Source organism: Dipodomys ordii, unplaced genomic scaffold (genome assembly GCF_000151885.1).
Source record: "Dipodomys ordii isolate 6190 unplaced genomic scaffold, Dord_2.0 Scaffold13, whole genome shotgun sequence".
Classification (NCBI taxonomy): Eukaryota; Metazoa; Chordata; class Mammalia; order Rodentia; family Heteromyidae; genus Dipodomys; species Dipodomys ordii.
The window spans coordinates 12,751,195-12,765,892 of record NW_012267229.1 but is presented as its reverse complement, the minus strand read 5'-3'; the positions used below and the strand labels follow the sequence as shown (position 1 = coordinate 12,765,892).

Below are 14,698 nucleotides of genomic sequence, written 5' to 3'. Positions count from 1 at the left end.
CTAGCCTTGAGCTGAAGAGCTGAGGGACAGCGCTCAGGCCCAGAGTTCAGGCCCCACAACTGGCAAAAAATAAAAATAAATAAATAAATGCAAAGTATTTGAATATTACTCATCCTCCATCATTCTTTTTCCCTCTCCTTCCTTTCCTTTTACCCTCCAAACATTATTTTTTTTCTTTTCTTTTCTTTTTTTTTGGTCAGTTGTGGGGCTTGAACTCTGGGCTTGGGCACTGTCCCTACGCTCTTCAGCTCAAGCGAGCGCTCTACCGCTTGAGCCACAGCGCCACTTCCAGTTTTTTTCTAGTGGTTTATTGGAGATAAGAGTCTCACGGACTTTCCTGCCCAGGCTGGCTTTGAACCTTGATTCTCAGATCTCAGCCTCCTAAGTAGCTAGGATTACAGGCATGCGCCACCTGTACCCGGCTTCCAAACATTATTTTAAATTACAGAACTAAGGCTCAGAAGACGTGTAATGACTTTCGGGTGCTCTTGTTACTCACCTGCAGTGTAAGCAGGATTGGCTCCAGTTTTCCTAATGAAAATCTGATTCCTTTCCTTTTTCTCTCACAAATGCTTCCACTGCCATATGAAACCTCTAAAGATAAACTTGTATCTTTTTTTTTTTTGTCGGTCGTGGGGCTTGAACTCTGGGCTTGGGCACTGTCCCTGTGCTCTTCAGCTCAAGGCAAGTGCTCTACCTCTTGAGCCACAGCACCAATTCCAGTTTTCTAGTAGTTTATTGGAGATAAGAGTCTCACAGACTTTCCTGCCCGGGCTGGCTTTAAACCGAGATCCTCAGATCTCAGCCTTCTGAGTAGCTAAGATTACAGGCGTGAGCCACCGGCACCCGGCAAACTTGTATCTTTCTATCCCGAAAGAACTGCACTGTGGTTGGGGTAGAGATAGGGTGAGACAATTTGTGACTCTTAAATCTTATCCTCAGACATGCCTTGCAGGAAGCCATCTGTAGATTGGGCCTTCTTTAGATATGATATGAGGCCGTGTTGCAGGAGTTCTTTCTCAAATGGTGTCTCATCTGAGCTGCAGAACATAGAAAATAACCTGTATGGCCATTTTCCCCATTCTCCTACACGGGAACAGAACCAACACCACTCAAGATCCTCAGAGGAGGGGCTGGGAAGGTGGCTCAGTGGTAGAGCGCTTGCCTTGCATGCTCGAGGCCCTGGGTTCGATTCCTCAGCACCACATAAGAAAAAAGCCGGAAGTGGCGCTGTGGCTCAAGTGGTAGAGCACTAGCCTTGAGCTGAAGAGCTGAGGGACAGCGCCCAGGCCCAGGGTTCAGGCCCCACGACTGGACCCAAAAAAAAAAAAAAAAGACGCTCAGAGGAGATCCTAATCCATTGTAACAATACAATGATAGAGGATTTTGTTATCCTGCAGAAACTCAGTAGAGAAAGGCTAGAGGAAATCTCTTATGAGAAAGCAGACAATCAATTTACTGTGTCTTTCAGCCAGTGGAAGTGAGGAGGCTTAGGAACTGCACATAGAGAGGAGGTGGTGGCCTCCCATAGCCTTGACAAACCTGGGTCCTCTTGCCCTCAGATCTGGATGGAAAGCTGCAGCTGCTTGAATGAACTTCAGCAAGGAGTTCACACAATTAATACTGGTTCTTTGTGGAAGTACTAGAAGTAATCTGTGTGTAACTCCTCAGACAAACCAAGACTGGCCTCCCACAGTGTTGCTCCCTCCCTCTCAATGTCCCTACTTGAAATCCCAAAGGAAGGCAAACAAATTCCAAAAACCAAAACCTCTTCATCCAGTCTCCCCATTTCTCCCAGCAATCCGTTCTCCTTTACGATGGTACCACTTCAACTCTGTTCTCATGGGCAGCTGCTCATCCTCCGCTCTTGCAAGGCTCAAAGACAGGAGTGACATCTTCCTCCCTTCCCAATGCAATTTGGAAAGTCTTAATTTCTAGTAGAAAATCTCCAGCTATTCAAGACTCAAGTCAACTGTCCTTAACAATACCTTTTCCTTATCTACACTTTCATTAGTATGTTCTGATAACAGCTCCTCATCTACTGAGGACTGTGAGCACTTGGTTAAGAATATAACTGTTCTAGAACCAGAGGTATGGCTCAAGAGGCAGGAACTTCCCTACCAAGGATGTAGCCCTGAGTTCACAGGAGGAGAGATTTCAAATTTGTGATTCCCCCACCAGAAACATGAATACAGTAGGGAAAATTTTCAGAAAATCTTGAAACTGGGCTGAAAATGTGGCATAGTGGTAGAGTGCTTGCCTAGCATGCACGAAGCCTTGGGTTCCATTCCTCAGTACCACATAAACAGAAAAAGCCAGCGATGGTGCTGTGGCTGAAGTGGTAGAGTGCTAGCCTTGAGCAAAAGAAGCTCAGGGACAGTGCTCAGGCCCTGAGTTCAGGCCCCAGCACTGGCAAAAAGAAAATCTTAAAGAGTGAAAGGATAGTTTGCATGTGCCACAGTGGTAGGTCTGGGTGAAATTTGAGTCAAGGAAACAAAATTTTAGTACGATGAATGAGTTCAAGAAATCTATTGTAAAGCCGGGCGCTGGTGGCTCACTCCTGTAATCCTAGCTACTCAGGAGGCTGAGATCTGAGGATCGCGGTTCAAAGCCAGCCTGGGCAGGAAAGACCGTGAGACTCCTATCTCCAAAACCACCAGAAAACCGGAAGTGGCACTGTAGCTCAAGTGGTAGAGCGCTCGCCTTGAGCTGAAGAGCTGAGGGACAGCACCCAGGCCCAGAGTTCAAGCCCCACGACCGACAAAAAAAAAGAAAGAAAGAAATCTATTGTACATCCTAATGGTCACAGTTAATTATAACCCATTATATTCTTGAAAATTACTAGGAGTTGATTTTTAAGTGTTAGCACCACAAATGATAAATACACAAGGGAATACAATATGTTAATTAGCTCAGTATAACTATTCCATCATGTATACATATGTGCATGAGAAGTAAATAGGATTTTGTTAGTATTTAAAAAGTAAACTAAGCCAGGTGCCAGTGGCTCATGCCTGTAATCCTAGCTACTCAGGAGGCTGAGATCTGAGGATCATGGTTCAAAGCCAGCCTGGGCAGGAAAGTCCGTGAAACTCTTATCTCCAATAAATCACTAGAAAGCAGAAGTGGCGCTGTGGCTCAAGCAGTAGAGCATTCGCATTGAGCTGAAGAGTGCAGGGACAGCCCCCAGGCCGAGTTCAAGCCCCATGACTGACAAAATAAAAAAAATTAAACTAGAAAAAAGATCAATAAAGCAGTCTTGCTGAATATCAAAAATCACCATATAAACATCATTCTCATTTCACTAAGTAGTAATTACCTAAAAATCAGCAACAAAGACTTAGATGAAAACTGCCCATGTGTTTAGACAATAAACACACTGCTAATGCATCAAGTATTAAAGGAGAAACAAACCACCTTGGATAGTCCTAAAATAACAGATTTTTTTCAGTGCTGAGGATAAAATCCAAGGCCTTGTGCATACAAGGCATGCGTTCTAACACTGAGCCCTCTTCCTCACATGTGGACTTCATTCATTTATTGTGGGATGGGTTGGCATGCAACCTGCATTTCTGACAAGCTCCAGGGAAGTGTTGCTCCTGCTGCTCTCTCCAGTGCACTATAAAATAATAAGGTCCAAATTAATTTACAGTTCCTCAAGATGACACAAATTGTAAAACACTTAAGCATTTTAAGTGAGTGATTATGGTGGAGTAGAACCTTTCTCTGTCTGACTCTAAATGAGAAGGTTCAGGATAACAGGGGAGACTATACACTCAGAAGGGAGAAAGACTCTTTTCACCATCTTTCTGTGCCGCCATCATGGTGCACATGAACGTCCTGGCTGATGCCCTCGAGAGCATCGATGATGCTGAGAAGAGAGGCAAGCTCCAGGTGCTCATCAGGCCGTGCTCTGAAGTCATATCTGGTTTCTCACTGTGATGATGAAGCATGGCTACCTTGGTGAGTTTGAAATCACTGATGGTCACAGAGCTGGGAAAATAGTTGTGAATCTCACAGGCAGGTTAAACAAGTGTAGAGTAATCAGCCCCCGATTTGATGTGCAGCTCATAGACCTTGAAAAATGGCAGAATAATCTGCTCTCATCCCGACAGTTTGGCTTCATCATTCTGACCACCGCAGCTGGCATCACACACCACAAAGAAGCAAGACAGAAACACACAGGAAGGAAAATCCTGGGATTCTTTTTCTAGGGATTAACACATGCATATAAATAAAATGCCTCGGTGGGCTTTGAAAGAAGAAGAAGAGGAGCAGGAGGAGGAAGACGACGAGGAGGACGAGGAGGAGGGGAGGAAAAAGAGAGGAAGAGCACCGTAATTCACAGAAGAGTCACCGGGCAGCTGAAATCACAGAGAAGCAGAAAGGGGACAGAGTAAATGAGGCATGAACTTTCCACTATAACTTTGGGTTTCTTGGTGGAGAGAGAAGTCAACATCTCCACCACAAGGTAAGCTAGTTGGCCTTGGTGACAGATTATTCACCCCTAGATGAAAGCTGTAAGCTCAGTGCAGGGTTTTGGTAGAACAGTGACTCTCCCAACATGATAGACTTAGCATCAGGCAAGAAAGACATTTTTTCATACTAAGTATTTTGGAGAGCTATGACAAGGTGCCATCTTGAAAGAGGGCCCATGTTTAAGGCCAGGCTGGTCTTGACTTGAAACCAAAGAACAATCACAGCTCAAAACATCTTAGAACACTGCAGGATCTGGAAGAAAGATGGCCACAGAGGTGGTTATGAAGAGGGAGAGAGTCTGATGTGAGAAGTTCGATCAGCCAGGAACTAAGGAAGTAAAGTGTTGGATGGCCCTGCCCGCCCCAATGAGAGAACTGTATCATCTAAGAACTCTTTCTGAAACAGAACATAGATTCTAAGGCTTGTAGGATGCTTAGGTTCCAGGAGTTCGTGGGGCTCTGCTGCCCGGCAGGGTTTGAGACTGAGATACTCTAGGGACCTGAAAGCAGTAAGGAATCACAGCCCAGGAAATCGGGGAACATAGCATCTGGAAGGAAGACAGCCATGAAAGGTGGTGGTAGGGAGAAAGGGGGGTCTAACATAGACCTACTACTGCCTGCAGTAGTTGCTGGGAACTTGAGAAACAAAGGGCATAGCGCTTGGTGGCCCAGTTCTCGCTAGCTAGAGAAAACTCCATTGCCTGTGTATAAAAGTAAACTAGAGCACAAAGTCTGTGGCTGATGAAATACTCCAGCTCCAGGAGTTGTCGCCTGGCTGTAGGTAATGGCTTCCAGCATTCAAGACTGAGCAACTCTGGGGACAGGAAAACCATGGCTTAATCATGACTAGGAGATTATTGAGATGCCTTGTCATCGTGGCTAGGTTGTAGAGAGCCTCAAAAAAGTGGTTATGGAGAGGAAGAGGGTCTGAACTATTCACAGATGTTTCATCTGCTGGGAGCCTGGGCAGCAAAAGGAATGGTGATGAGTGGCCCATGGTGCTTGATGCCAGGTGTAGCTGAGTTCTGAACCACAGGGCCTAGAGATCGGATAACATCCTCCATCATTCCCGTGGGGGATACAGTGCTGGGCAGAGACTAAAAGCACTGAGACCTGCAGGCAGAGAAACTCAGCCCCTCAGTTCTCCACTACCAGTGCAGGACTCAGTATCCCCCTGCCATCAGAAGCATTTGGGAGATATCCCTAGTATTGCACGTGCCCAAGGGGCATAAACAGAGGGCCCAAGCAGCAAGTGGAAACCTGCATGGCCCACAGACTACAAAGCAGCCAAGTCATAGCTCCCAGCACACAGACAAAGGTAGCTTGTAAGGTGAAAATAGCACAGATGTGAACAAATGACCCCAAAGCAGGACATTTAACATATAACACCAACCATAAACAGCCAGAGACTCCAGGTAGCCTTCCTCCATAGCAGTTGATGCCAGGGATCTGGCCTGGCGTCCAAACTTGCATTGCAGAAAAGTTGGACTACTGAACTGTCACCCAGTCCAGTGGTGAAAAATTACACAACTCTGTGACTACAAAGTCCTACCTGAACATCAAGAACATGTTAATGGAAAGACTATTGGTGACTAAAACTAAGAAACACTAGCTACTCAGGAAGCTGAGATCTAAAGACCCTGGTTCGAATCCAGCCCAGGCAAGAAAATCTATGAAACTCAACTCTTATCTCCAATTTACCACCCAAAAACCAGATGTGGAGCTATGGCTGACCTCAAGCAAAAAAACCTCAAGGACAATGCCCAGGCCCTGAGTTAAAGTCAAAAGGACTGATACATATAAACACACACACACACACACACACACTCCCAACCAACGGCTTGGCTTCATTGTATAAATCCTAATGCAGAAAAAGAAGAAATATTAAAATAATTTAGAATGAACCTCCAAAAAGTCAACAATCTTTTGGATAATAAAGAGTTTTAAAACCCAAACAGCCAAAATACTTACGCTAATGAGTCTAACAATTAAACAAAAACATAGAGGGCATATATAAACTTCTAAATGAATTCCAAGAGAACAGTTGAATGAATTTCAAAGAATATAAGTAATAAATCGCCAAAAGAACTAAGGAAGACAATACAGGATATGAAATAGCAACCAGTAAAGAGACAGAAGAAAATAAAAAAAAAACTGAAATTCTAGAAATGAAAAGTTAATAAGTCAAATTTTAAAAATTGAAGCAGGGTACCAGTGGCTTACACTTGTAATCCTAGCTACTCAGGAAGCTGAGATCTGAGGATTGTGGTTCAAAGCCAGCCCAGGCAGGAAAGTCTATGAGATGCTTATCTCTAATTAACCAACAAAAAGCCAGAAGTGGGGCTGGGAATGTGGCTTAGTGGTAGAGTGCTTGCTTCGCATGCATGAACCCTGGGTTCAATTCCTCAGTATCACATAAACAAAAAAAGCTGGAAATGGCGCTGTGGCTCAAGTTGTAAAGTGCTAGCTTTGAGCAAAAGAAGCTCAAGTTCAGTGCCCAGGCCCCACAGTTCAAGCCTCAGGACTGGAAAAAAAAAAGCCAGAAGTGGAGCATTGGTTCAAGTGGCAGAACACAAGCTTTGAGTAGAAAAAGCTCAGAAAAACATCTAAGCCCTGAATTCAAGCCCCAAGATCAGCAGATGTTAAAAAGTAAAAAAGGATGGCAAAAGATTCTATATGCAAATGCAGGCCAAAGGCAGGCTGAAGTATGTACACTGATATATGACAAAGTAGATTTCAAATCAAAATTGCTCAGAAGACAAAGAAAGTCACTTCATACTGATGAAAAGGAACAGACTATTAAAAATGTGAAACAAGCTGGGCCCAAGAGGCTCACACCTGTAGTCTTAGGAGGCTGAGATCTGAGGATCACAGTTTCTAGGCAGAAAAGTCCATGAGACTCTTATCTCCAATAAACTAATCAGAAAAATTCAGAACTGGTGCTGTGGCTCAAATGGTAGAGTACTAGCCTTGAGCACAAAGAGCCTAAGGGACAGCACCGAGACCCAGAGGATCCAAAAAAAAAAAGAAGAATGTGAAAAAATTATAAACATATATGCACAGACTGTTGTTATACTTAATTTCATAAAATCAACACTACCAGACATAAAGCACAGATTGATCCCCACACAATAATAATGGGTAAGTCCAAAACCAAACTTCAGCAGTAGATAAGTTATCCACACCAAAAAAGACCAACAAAGAAACTTCAGAATTAAATTACAAAACAGATCAAATGGACTTAATAAATGCCTGTAGAATATTCAACCCAATTGCCACAGCGTGCACATTCTTCTCAGAAGCCACTGAAATTCTTCCAAATCAGATCAGATTTTAGGACGGCAATCTAATCTTAACAAATACATTAAGATAGAAATGAGTTGCTGTATCTTTCTAGACCCAAATGGAATAAATCTTGAAAGCAACAGCAGAAGAAACCATAGAAAACATTCAAACACATGGAGGCTGAACAATATACTGCTGACTAATCAATAACTCATCGAAGAAATAAGGAATCAAATTTTAAAATTCCTAGACTCAAACAAAAAATGAAAATACAATTTTGGGACACAGAAAAGGTGGTGCTAGCTGTGAATGCCTATGTTAAGAAATCAGAGACCTCAGTTAAATAAATTGAGAAAGATTCACGTCAAGCATTTAGAAAAATAATAAAAAGACAAACCCAAAATTAGTAGATAGAAAGAAATAATAAAGATCAGGGCAGAAATTAATAAAATGGAAACAAAAGCAATAAGAAGCTGGGTGTTGGTAGCTCATGCTCATAATCCTAGCTACTCAGGAGGCTGAGATCTACAGATTTCAGTTCAAAGTCCACCCCAACAGGAAAGTCTGTGAGACTCTCTCTCCAGTTAGAAAAGCTCAGGGACAGTGCCCAGGCCCCACTTTTCCAGCCCATGCAATATATTTTATATATAGGCTTTATATTTATATAGAAACATATATGTGTGAGTGTATATATAATATATATACATATATATATATATATATGTGTGTGTGTGTGTGTGTGTATATGTATGTATGTATAAGCCACCAAACCAGTATACAAGTCAGAGAGAGGCTAGGATGAGGCGAAAGGATGGAGACCCCAGAAAGCCCAATATAGAGATGCAAAAGAGCCAGAATGGAAGCCCAAGAATGAGGCCAAGGGGGCTGGGAAGGTGGCTCAGTGGTAGAGCGCTTGCCTTGCATGCAAGAGGCCCTGGGTTTGATTCCTCAGCACCACATAAACAAAAAGAAAAAAGCCAGAAGTGGCACTGCGGCTCAAGTGGTAGAGCGCTAGCCTTGAGCTGAAGACCTGAGGGACAGCGCCCAGGCCCAGAGTTCAGGCCCCACGACTGGACCCCCCCCCCAAAAAAAAAGAATGAGGCCAAGATAGCCAGGATGGAGGCCCCAGAGAAACCAGGATGAAAGCTTGAGAGGACCTGAGAGCCAAAATGGAGGGACAAGAGAGCCAGGATGGAGGGCCCCAGATGCAGGCTCAGAGAACCCAGCATAGAGACCCCAGAGAGCCAGGATAGAAGCCCTAAAGAGGCTTCTCTTTTTACTGTCAGGCTTAATACTCTTACTGGTTGCCAACTAAGCATGATGATGCTAAGCAGAGATGCTATCTTAAGATACTCAGACCAGGTACCATTGGTTCACACCTGTACAAGTTCTGGCTATTCAGGAGGCTGAGAACGAAAGGAACAGGGTTTGAGGCCAGCCCAGGCAAAAGAAGTTCACAAGACCCTATCTTAAAAATAACCAGCAAATACTGGATCACAGTTGAAAGGATTACAGTTCAGAGCCAACCTGGGCAGAAAAGTCCATGAGATTCTTTTCTCCAATTAACTGTCCAAAAAAGCCAAAAGTAGAGCTGTGGCTCAAGTGGTAGAGTACTAGCCTTGAGCAAAAATGCTCAGAAACAGAGCCTCAAGACCAGTATCCCCCAAAAGAAAAGAGAGCTAATCCTAAGAACACTCCAAATTCAGGAAGCCAATGAACCCAAGACATGAACAATTAATTACAGAACCAATAATCTTTAATATCTGAATCTTAGAAAAAGTTAAAAACAATTAGAGTATCTGATTGGTAGACTTGGTTCTATTGTTACATCTAGATCAATCAACCATGATCAAGAAATCACAGCAGTGCATGGTAAGATTCTGGGAATCATTCTACACTCAAAAGTTGGTAGTGCCAAGTGCTGTCTTCCACAAACATTACTCAATGAACATGTACTGAGCCTCTATGTTGGTCAGTACCCATACTGGCCACTAGAAATACCAAAGGGGGGTCAGGGAGGTGAAATTGCTAGCCTTCTCTGACTCCAGATTTTCTTTTGATTTCTTGCTCTTTTTGGTTCTTTCTTTCTTTCTTTCTTTCTTTCTTTCTTTCTTTCTTTCTTTCTTTCTTTCTTTCTTTCTTTCTTTCTTTTGCCAAGATCAGGACTTGAATTTAGTATCTAATGTTTTCACTCATTGGTTGGCGTTCTACCAACTGAGCCATGCCTCTAACCTAAGAGTTGGTTGTTTATTTTCTTTTTCTTTTCTTTTTCCCAGATTTTCATGTACTGAATTCCTTAGCTAAACTGGGCTGGCAAACAATGAATTACACAGGGGCTGGTGGCTCATACCTGTAATCCTAGCTTCTCAGGAGGCTGAGGTCTGAGGATCACCATTCAAAGACAACCCAGGCAGGAAAGACCATGAGACTCTTACCTTCAATGGACCACCAGAAAAACAGAAGTGGAGTTGTGGCTCAACATGGTAGAACAGTAGCCTTAAGCAGAAATGCTCAGGGACAGTGCCCTGGCCCTGAGTTCAGGCCCCATGACTAACAAAAAACAACAACAACAAAAAATGAATTAACTCTTGCCCTGCTCCACCACTAAGAAGAAAATGTGTGTTTAGTAAACTGCTGGACTAGGATGAACAAGGCCCTGGATCCGATCCCCAGCATCAAAGAGAGGAGGAAGAAGAAAGGAAGAATCCCAAAATATGTTTTACAGACAGCTGTGTCTCCCCCTCTCCTTCCCGCGATGAACAATTAAATTTTCAGTGAAAACTGTTAGAAGAAAAAAAAAAAAAAACAGAATCAGAGAAAAAGCACCAGTGCCCTGAGTAGCCCTAAGTAGCCCTTGGGCTTTTGACGTCACTGCTCATGGCCTAAGGCCGTAACAAAGCCAATAAAGGCTGGAAACACCCGAAATCAATCCAGCTCCAAGCCTCCTCTCTGGCACCCAGCCATGAAGCTACTTTTTCCTATCTTTGCTAGCCTCATGCTACAGTACCAGGTGAATTCAGGTAATGTGGACTTCTGGGTTTACGAGGGCTTGCTATGAGGAAACGGGAATTGGACGGCTTGTGACAGTAGGAAGGCAAAGAGGTGGCGGAGGTGCTACACTACTGCTTCAGTCATGCATCACCCCTATGGTACCCCCTTGGGCCTCAACCCTTAGACTTTGTCTAATGGTGTCACCCTGAAAGCTATAGGCTATTTTCTGTAAACGCTCTGTGTGTGTGTGTGTGTGTGTGTGTGTGTGTGTGTGTGTGTGTGTGTGCATGTGTGTATTCTGTATATCCAATAGATAATGGTATCCCCCTAAGATTTAGCCCAGGTCTATCTTATTCCAGGTCTCTTTCTGGTTTAAACTACCTCTTAAAGCTAAGGTTTAAAGGAGGAACAATCCCCCACCTTTAATGCTCATAAGAAATTTTTCATGGCTGGGAATATGGTTCAGTGGTAGAGTGCTTGTCCAGCATGCATGAAGCCCTGGGTTCAATTCCTCAGTACCATATAAACAAAAAAAAGCCAGAAATGAAGCTGTGCTTCAAGTGGTAGAGTGCTAGCCTTGAGCAAAAGAAACTCAGGGACAGTGTCCAGGCCCTGAGTTCAAGCCCCAGGACTGGCAAAAATAATTTTTTTTTCCGTGTGTGTTCCAGTAGTGGAGCTTGAACTCCAGGCCTGAGCATTGTCCCTTAGCTTTTTCACTCAAGCCTAGTGCTCTCCCATTTGAGCCATGATTCCACTTCTGGCTTTTGCTAGCTAATTGGAGATGTGTCTTATGGATTAAACCATGAATTCTCAGACCTCAGCCTCCTGAGTAGCAAGGATTACAGGTGTGAGCCATCAGCACCTGGATCAAAAAGAAATTTTTTTTCCTTCATAGGATTTAGTATTTGTTCTCTATCTCACCTCTTTCCTATTTCTACAGTCTTATTCCTTTCATGTTTTTGTCTTCCTGAAACCCCTACGCCCCCCCCCCATCCACCCATTCTCATATAAGGGCATCTAGAGGTACAAAAGTTTGAGCAAGAAGATTGGCCTTTGTTTCTGAAAAATAAGATCTTTGAGGGAGGGGCTGGGAAAGTGGCTCAGTGGTAGAGTGCTTGCCTTGCATGCATGAGGCCCTGGGTTCGATTCCTCAGCACCACATAAGCAGAGAAAGCCGGAAGTGGGGCTGAGGCTCAAGTGGTAGAGCGCTAGTCTACAGCTAAAGAGCTGAGGGACAGCGCCCAGGCCCAGAGTTCAGGCCCCACGACCAACCAAAAAAAAAAAAAAAAGATCTTTGAGGGACAATATCCAGAGAGGTTGAGAGCGACACACCAACCTCTGTCCAGCTCTAGAGATTGTGAAGGACAAAGAGATCGAGGAGCACTGGGTTTGACCAGATAGCACCTCTGAAAAATTCTACTAACTCTCATTTCTAGTTCTTGTTTGGTTTCATCATGTTATGTCATGTCCTCCAATCCAGCCATTTTGTTGCAAGTGGTAGAATGTTGTTTATGGGGAGAGGGGGTTGGTTATAGGGCTTGAACTCAGGGCCTGGGCACTGTCCCCAAGCTCTTTTTGTTCAAGGCTAGCATTCTACCACTTTGATCCACAGGGCTACTTTTGGTTTTCTGGCTTTGAACCATGATCCTTAGATGTCAGCCTCCTGGGGCTGGGAAGGTAGCTCAGTGGTAGAGTGCTTGCATTGCATGCATGAGGCCCTGGGTTCAATTACTCAGCACCACATAAGCAGAAAACGCCCAAAGTAGCACTAAGGCTCAAGGGTAGAGACTCAGGGACAATGCCCAGGACCTGAGTTTAAGCCTCACAACTGACAAAAAAAAAAAAAATCATCATAAGTTACCCCAATGGGATATAGACCAGTCATTACTAGAGGTTGGCAAAGGCAAAGGAAAGAGAAGGTGGATAAAGAAGGCTAGGTTCCTGCTGGGCACCAGTGGCTCACGCCTGTAATTCTAGCTACTCAGGAGGCTAAGATCTGAGGACCATGGTTCAAAGCCAGCCCAGGGAAGGAAAATCCGTGAAACTCTTATCTCCAACTAACCACCAGAAAACCTGAAAGTGGTGCTGTGGCTCAAGTGGGAGAGCACCTGCCTTAAGCTGAAGAGCTGAGGGACAGTGCCCAGGCCCAGAGTTCAAGCCCCACAACCAACAAAAAAAAAAGGCTATGTTGGATCAGTGTACACTGTATCCATGATATTGAAATATCACACCAGACCCCAAGTCATACATCCAATTAATAATGCTTACTTGAAAAACTAATTTTAATTCTTTCTTGGAATAGTTTTATGATGGATTTCACAGTCAGTGGTAATTCCTAGGGTTGTAGGATAAGAGAGCAAGGCTCTACAAGTTGCTAAGATAGCTGGCCCAGGGGGGTTGGGAGGGGAGGGAAGGCATTGTCCTAAAAACAATTACTTGGCTTCCATATTCTTTCTTCTTTGGATCCCCAGTTATTGGTTGGTTGGTTTGTTAAGTTACTGGAGGAAAGCAGACTAAAGGAGAGATTTATTTTGGATTCCACAGGTATTGACAGACTCTCTTGACCTGTCCAAGAGCTTCCCTCAATATTCCTTTTATCCACTAGCCTTAAGGATTACCTCCCTCTTGCTCTGTTCACCTTCCAGCAGTTTTAACCACATCTCTAGTTGTTAACCATGACCCAATGGTTTCTCTTTCTTCTCTGTGCAGAATTTTTGGCCGTTAAGAAGTGTTTAATGGGTTTTGGGAAATGCAAGAACACCTGCCGCGTGGATGAGAAGGAAATACAGAAATGCAAGAAGAAAAAATGTTGTGTTGGCCCCAAAGTGATTGAACTGATTAAAAACTACCTACAACAGGAAATACCCAATATACCAGATGACAACCTTGTAGAAATGCTCAAGAATGAAAAAAACATTAGTGTTCTGATGCAAAAAACATTTAAGTCCCCTGTTCTGTCCCAAATGAAAAACCCCAATATCAATTCTGCCATCATCCCAAATGACCCACAGGGGAAACGCAGCAGCAGCAGCAATACCAGGACACCAAAATATACGACATGCACGGCAACTTTCTCCAGGAGTGTCACCAGACAAAGCCCAAAGCCTGCCACCTCCTCCTCACCACCACCACCATAAATCCTGCCCACACCACCAATGGCTCTGGAGAAAACTCAGGACCTGTGATAGGGGTCCTGTCCTTCACACCTCAAGCTGGTCTCGCAACTCAAAGAATCCCAAGCTCAACTGAAACAAGCTCCACAATTAAATAAAATATATAACTGTGTCTTTGGTCATTTGGTTTCAATCAATACAACCCAAGCACCTACAGCTGGTGTTACGTTATCATTGTCATGGTGACCTTAGAGATGAGGCTGGGGTGGAGGGATGGAATTTTACATGGAGTAACCAGGGACGGAGCAAGGCCAGGACCACTGACTGACTGAGCACCGAGTCTGGATCATGACTGGCCCACATCATGTCTCCACTAATGAACACAGGACTCTAATAAACTGTGCTTTTTCTAGAGTGACAAGAAGGAAAGTATCAGACAATATGCTGGCTTGCTTGCTTTTGTGGGGAGAGCAGGGGGGAAACCCATAAACCAACAAAACATGAGGAAAGCATAGCTGGATGCTGGTGGCTCGCGCCTGTCATCCTTGTTACTCAGGAGGCTGAGATCTGAGAATCAAGGTTCAAAGCCAGCCTAGGCAAGAAAGTTAGTGAGACTTCTCTTTTTCTTTTTTTTTTTTTTCAGTCCTTTGGGTTTGAACTCGGGACCTGGGCGCTGTCCCTGAGCCTCTTTGGGCTCAAGGCTAGCACTCTACCAGTTGAGACATAGCACCACTTTCAGATTTTTCTTTTTTTGGGGGGGGAGGGGTGCGGTCGTGGGGCCTGAACTCTGGGCCTGGGCACTGTCCCTCAGCTCTTCAGCTCAAGGCTAGC

General features: G+C 44.1%; 1 protein-coding gene and 1 pseudogene across 1 annotated transcript; both read left to right on the top strand.

The window, feature by feature from the left end:
* Positions 1–3,798: 3,798 nt before the first annotated feature.
* LOC105981600 lies at positions 3,799–4,238 on the top strand (annotated as a pseudogene).
* A 6,480-nt stretch (positions 4,239–10,718) lies between these two features.
* Defb129 (defensin, beta 129) lies at positions 10,719–13,891 on the top strand. The gene is made up of 2 exons (XM_013010851.1): positions 10,719–10,783; positions 13,464–13,891. Exons 1-2 carry the CDS (start codon positions 10,726–10,728, stop codon positions 13,889–13,891), a joined length of 486 nt encoding a protein of 161 aa, XP_012866305.1. The 5' UTR covers positions 10,719–10,725.
* Positions 13,892–14,698: the final 807 nt, after the last annotated feature.

What these genes read in the sequence shown, in the direction of transcription:
- Defb129 (XM_013010851.1), top strand. Translation starts at nt 10,726, where the DNA reads ATGAAGCTACTTTTTCCTATCTTTGCTAGCCTCATGCTACAGTACCAG. An exon ending in ACAGTACCAGGTGAATTCAG is followed by an intron (nt 10,784 to 13,463) that starts GTAATGTGGACT and finishes TTCTCTGTGCAG; the next exon opens with AATTTTTGGCCGTTAAGAAG.